Genomic DNA, 6,165 nt, shown 5'->3' on the forward strand with positions numbered 1-6,165 from the left:
TAATAGCATTGTATTAGGGAGTAGGGCTTTTATGAATCTAAGTTTGGAGACTAAAAAATAATTTCCATTAAATTCAACTTTTATTGGTTTATGCGGAAAAAGTCATCTGATATACATGCTTCATCATGAGAAAAGTGCCACAAGAACATGTTAAAAAACACAAATTTCATCAGAATGGGTCACTATCAAGAAATCTAACTATACATTTTGTCCACAAATCTTTTTAAAATTAGTTTATTTTAAATATTTTAATATTTAAATAATGAATAATGATAATCATAAATAATAATATTTTTTTATTTGTAATAAAAAATATCATTAATTCTTAACTATGGTCTTCGTCGGTTTAGTTATTATGATTATTTATCAGTTTGAGTTTTGATCCTGATCTTCATATTGAGTTTAATATGTTCCAATGACAATGAGAGGCTTTTTTTCTCGCAGTATCAAACAAGGGAAAATCTGGAAATCATTTGGATTAGTTACATAAGTTAACTCTCGCATTTTTGTTTAATTTTTTTTTCTTCTGTGAATGTTTTATTCTTTATCACCAGTTTATTTTTTAATTATATTATTTGTTTTTTTTGTTCTAAAAAGTTAAGTTCAAAACAATGTTGACTTGCATTCAGAACTGTGTTTCAGTCCTGTATTGAATTGTTATAAATTTTATATTTTTGAATTGTACTCCAAAAATGTTAAGGAGAAAAAAAATAGATGAATAAAAGCGGAAACAACTCCAATCCAGAAGGTGGCGCTAATGCAACAGCAAGAAACAAGAAGAAGATCGACCGGCGTCACACCGGCAATCTCACAGAAAAACATGGCGAACACGGCAGCACGGTCCAACATAGATGATTTGATGAGATACACCGAATATTCTCCTAAAACGAATCTAAGGAGCGACGCGGAAATAGACAGAAAGCTGGTAGGTTGTTTGTCAAACTGTGACTGTCGTTTTACTGCAGTAACCTTGAGTCGATGATCGGCTAACCCAACGAGATAACCTGAACCTGTCATCATTCAATTCGACCTGACATTTAAACCACAGAAAGCTGTGTGGATAAAAACTATGTTTATTAAACGTAAAAATCAGCTTAGAGGAAATATCAACCTGTATTTTAATTTATTTTTGCTGTTGTCTCCATGTTTCTCCATGCGAGGAGGATGACGTAACAGTCCTAGTCTCCAAGGGCACGCGCCTATTTGCCTCTGCCTTTTTGCTGAGAACTTTTTTTTAGTCATTATTTCCTCCTTGTTTCTTTTTTAAATTATGCTTATCTTTATGTCTATAAATATTTGTCCCATGAATATGATTAAATGTGAGTTTTGTTCTTACACAACCATTACCTAAACAATTGCTAAATCTTGTTATGAAACGTTTTTTCACTGTTTTAAGAAGCAAAAGTACCCCAAACACCCAGACTGACACATTTTTCATTCAATAATCTGTTGCAAACATCTTGAGCAGGTTGTTGCAAACTTAGACTCCTTAAGTAATCTAAATTTCCCTTTTTATGAAGTAGAAACACCAAAATACTGACATGTCTTTTGTGGTTGGGTTTCTGTCCACAGTGGGCTTTCTAGTGTTTTCTGAAAAAATGTTTTGTGTTTATTTTTTTCTGTTAGGGAGGGACTCTTATTGCAGTTGGACTCTGTGCTGCTGCTGCAGGTTTTGCAGGTAAAAACATTTTGATTTCTGACATTTGAAGCTTTTGCTCTGTCCTGTAATTCATGGATTATTTCCTTTTTGGTTCTACCCCCTCAGTTAGTTACATTTCTACACGTCCATACTTTGTGTAAAGGATTGAAATCCTAACTAATAGGGGTACAAATATTAAGCTTGCTCTGGTCGACTAACAGTAATGCAGGTCCCTGCCCACACCTGTCAGTCCCTTTAACTCCTGTGCCTTCGTTTGGAAGGTGTGTGTTCTGTCACCCTGGCCTAACTCTAAAACCTTTTGGTAGTGAATGGGTGTAGTAAGACAGGCTTCAGAAGTTGATCCTTGTCAGTCAGCTGAAGCGTCGTTCTGCAATGCACTTGAAGCTCACTTGCACAGATCCTGCCTTTACAACAACCAGCCAGAGTGATGGAGTGCCCCTAACCCAGAACAATCTTCAAAAATTAAAACCTAGACCTCTGTAACTGGCTCAATGAAAACAGCAAACATTTATTTGAACAAGGATTAATCTGTATTACCTCTCTAAAGTAGTAAAAGAAATATTACTTTCTACTTTGTATGTTCAAAAGAAAACAGATTTGGATGTAAAACACCAGGTGAATTATTTGACAGTCCGGAAACAAAAAAAACTTGAAAGTCAATAAACCACACAATAAATAAATAAATAGATCCAATATAAAATGGTGATCAAACAAATGAACAAATAGAAATGAATAAATCAAGACAGTAGAGCTCTCGACTTCCTCCGACTAACTAACTCCAGACGTTGATAACAGTTTTCTTCCAGAATGGGCGCGAGATGCCCGAACGGCGTAACAGTCAGTTAACGGTTTTGACAGTTAGCTTCAGACGGTTCTTTTCCGCGGGGAAATCGGACTGGTCGCTAATCCCGAATGGTCTTCAAAAACGTAAATGTTCAAAGACAGTGGTGCCCGCCTCCTTGGCCTCAGATGTTTTCCCGGCTTGAACTGAGTTCTCAGCTTCAAAAGATAAAATGAAACAGTACCTTCTCTCCAGACCAGTAGAATGGTGTACAGCTGGTGAATTACCACAGTGAATCACTGGGATGTTAGCTGTATGGCAGGGGAATACTCTTTCAGAAACTGCTCAGCAATACGCCGCTCTGCGGGAACTCCTCTTCTCCGCTGACGGAGCTGTCACAGGCTCCGCCTCCGTAATCCCGATGCTTGCGGCCTGGGGAACTCCTCCTTACGTGCTGGCTGTCTTCCTGCACTGCTCACGTAACGAGCGAGATACTGCCGTCTCAAAATCACTGTCGAACCTGCTCCAGGTTATTTTCTTCAAAACAATTTTTTAAGAAGCCGAGACATCCCATCCGACCAGTCTCTCTCCCCGTCCAACCGTTCTTTTTTTTCTGTTTTCCAACGTCTGTCCCCTCGCGCCTTCGTCTGCGTCTGACGTCATGTCAGGCCCGCTCATCACTTTCTGTCACCGTTACACTTGTCTGATGGCGTTTGTATTTGTTTTTTTAACCTTTTTTGTGTGTGCTTTTTGCTCCACAGGTCGTTACGCGTTCCAGCTGTGGAAGCCTCTGGGACAGGTTTTCTCTGAAACTCTGAGGAAGATGCCCTCATCGGTTGGTGCTCAGTTCTACTTCATTTAGGCATCAATAAATTCATTTTAGACACTTAGTCCTTGGATAATCTCAGGTCCTTCCTTCTGTCACTTCAGGCTTTCTCCTCGTACTACAAAGGAGGTTTTGAGCAGAAAATGTCCCGACGAGAAGCCAGCCTCATCCTCGGCATCAGGTTGGAGATGCTGTAACCTTTGGCAAGAAAGGCAGCTTTCTTTGTGTATCCTAAAAAAAGAAGAAAAATCTGATTTATAACTCAACTTTTTTTTTAAATTTGTTTTGTTCAGCCCGACAAGCACAAAGAATAAAGTCCGAGAGGCACATAGGAGGATCATGGTTCTGAACCATCCTGATAAAGGTACATCAACAATACTGCTCTGTTTGTCCCACATGTTCCTAGTTTGTATGTATGAATGTATGTAAATATCAGTTTTCTTTATGCTATTATTGCGCAAGAAAAAACAAGTAGTTTATTTGTTGCAAATAGTTAAAATTCTCTATTTTGCTTCAGGTTTGAACCTTTAGAAAAGTAAAACTGCAGAGTTTAATTTGAAGATTTGAAATGGTATCCATGACCGTCTTCATCCCGGCCAGATCTTCTCCATTCCACTCTCACATTAAAAACCTCGTCAGTTCACACATTTCCATTGCTCACCCACAGCCCTGTCACATCCCTCATTGATCCTTTTAAATCATCCCTGGTATAATCCGCAGAAGGCTTCAACTTGTTCAAAACTCAGCCATTAAAGATCCACTCTAAAGAAAATGATGTTTTTGGTGTTTCTAACATGCTCTTGTGGCATTTTTCTCACAATGGATGATATATATTTCTGAGTTTTTCTTTATTAACATTGTTGTGAATCAGGAGCAGAGAAAAAATTCAGTTGGGAAAAGCTTGTAGGTGTGACGTAGGCACTACAATCGGTACGAGCTTCTTGCTCCGCTCCATTCTGATGCAGACAAATAGATCCACAAACGTCTCGGTTTTCCTCGTCTGAGCTGGAATCTGGATCTTAACTGTGCAGCTAGATATCTCTAAGTTTGCTCGCCATTTCTGTTGCACCGCTAATGTGTTAACATGTGTTAACAGATAGATGTCGGGAAGCAGGGGTGGGCTTACTGTGTGCCAACAGTCTAAGAGGTGACTTTTTACTGAGCTACTGCAGAAACTATGACTGCAGTTTGACTTTAGCATCATCACCAAAGCCTCTCTACCCCCCCTGCGCCATTGTTCAGGAACTCAACTGGCTCCCTGTTAAATACTCTAGGCTAGGGTTTTTTGAAAGGTGCTCCTAAATAAAGTGTTTTCTTTACAAAAATCATTTTTGTAAAATTAGATATTTTAAGATACAAAACACAGATTTTAGTACATTTTCGCTATGTGAACATTTCTAAGGAACAAACCTAAATCCTGGCTTGTCTTCAAAAATTCCGCCTCCATCTGTGAAGTCACATGACCTTTATGAACATGAAAAATATAATTGAAGGAGAACTGCTACAAAGTACTCCTAAAATGTTTTTCCTTTGTGTGCAGGTGGCTCACCGTATCTCGCTGCCAAGATCAACGAAGCCAAAGACCTTTTAGACAAGGAGACCCGCCGATGACCTGCACCACGAGGTCATCGACCTCACAGCCTCACATTCGTTACGCCCCATCAGCACCCATTTTCTCATACAGAGGCCTCCTCTGAGATGCCCAGAGTAGTCCATCAGCTTGTGTTGTGTAAAACCTCTAAACATGTGGGAGTGAACAAAGACACTGATCTCTTAAATGTACAGCATCTGGGGAAAAAATTGAAGATTTTTAACAACTGCCCCCTGCTGGGACATTTCTGCAAATACAGGTGTGATCCAGTTAAAAACAGACACAAGAGTTATGTTTCTGGAAAAGAAAATAAGATAAAGGTGCAGAAACACTGATTGCATTCTGCATTGTGTATACAATATTTCATGAACCTGTTTGCATAGTTTAAATATAAATTATTTAAATAAACTGTTGGATATGACAAAACACCTGTATGGAAATGAGTGATCCTTTTTTCTTTGATTCATGTTTAATCTTTAACAGGTTTTGGATCAATTTTCTATCCTTTGTGCTATCCTGTGACCCCACCCTTCCATTGAGGTGTTCTGCCTACCATGACAAAGGTGGAGAGGATTTCATGTAATCCATGGACACCAGTGAAGATCACAAATCATTGAAGAAAAAAGGTTCAGAGCACTGTCTAGTGGGTCTAGATGACCCAACTCCCAATGTTAAAGTGCCTAGGATAACATAAGGGATACATAAAAACTTAAATTCTGCTAACTTTTTTTCCATTTAAAAATCAACATTTGATTTTTTTAGTAATGTAAGGAGCGAAAAACCTGAATGAAATGTTGGAAAGGAATCGGTAAATGTCGGCTTTTCTGACTAATGTGCAGTCCCACACGCATGGATCAGACACAGATGCAGACAGAAAAGGCATACTTTTATTTCCAGCCTGTTGAGTTAATTCCTGGCCTCATGAAGACAGAAGATGAGATAAGTGATAAGCAGTTACATATACCCCTTGTGCTATCCTAGGTACTTTAACATTGGGAGTTGGGTCATCTAGACCCACTAGACAGTGCGCTGAACCTTTTTTCTTCAATGATTTGTGATCTTCACTGGTGTCCATGGATTACATGAAATCTTTCCACCTTTATCCACCTTTGTCATGGTAGGGAGAACGCGTCAATGGTCATCTTGACCCCATAGGATAGCACAAGGGTTAAAAAAATATCAATAAAAAGCAGCATGTGTCCTTTGCTGAGGCGGTCTCGTATGCATGAACCTCTGTACCAAACCAGAACAAACTGGAGGATTGGGGTTTCTTTTTTTACAACTGCAAAGTAAAACCTCTCAGCCCT

At 38.9% G+C, this 6,165-nt stretch overlaps 1 protein-coding gene across 1 annotated transcript; it reads left to right on the plus strand.

Annotated features, from left to right (window-relative positions):
• Nucleotides 1-770: 770 nt before the first annotated feature.
• Nucleotides 771-5,288, plus strand: dnajc15 (DnaJ heat shock protein family (Hsp40) member C15). Its single transcript, XM_004081437.4, has 6 exons — nucleotides 771-925; nucleotides 1,627-1,678; nucleotides 3,203-3,276; nucleotides 3,372-3,448; nucleotides 3,561-3,631; nucleotides 4,808-5,288. Exons 1-6 carry the CDS (start codon nucleotides 821-823, stop codon nucleotides 4,876-4,878), a joined length of 450 nt encoding a protein of 149 aa, XP_004081485.1. The 5' UTR covers nucleotides 771-820; the 3' UTR covers nucleotides 4,879-5,288.
• Nucleotides 5,289-6,165: the final 877 nt, after the last annotated feature.

This window comes from Oryzias latipes, chromosome 21 (assembly GCF_002234675.1).
Source record: "Oryzias latipes chromosome 21, ASM223467v1".
In the NCBI taxonomy this organism is placed as follows: domain Eukaryota; kingdom Metazoa; phylum Chordata; class Actinopteri; order Beloniformes; family Adrianichthyidae; genus Oryzias; species Oryzias latipes.

Bases quoted from the DNA above. Each gene is read 5' to 3' on its own strand.
- dnajc15 (XM_004081437.4), top strand. From the start codon at position 821: ATGGCGAACACGGCAGCACGGTCCAACATAGATGATTTGATGAGATAC. The intron at 1,679-3,202 runs GTAAAAACATTT...TTTGCTCCACAG, and splicing joins TGCTGCTGCAGGTTTTGCAG to GTCGTTACGCGTTCCAGCTG. The intron at 3,449-3,560 runs GTTGGAGATGCT...TGTTTTGTTCAG, and splicing joins AGCCTCATCCTCGGCATCAG to CCCGACAAGCACAAAGAATA.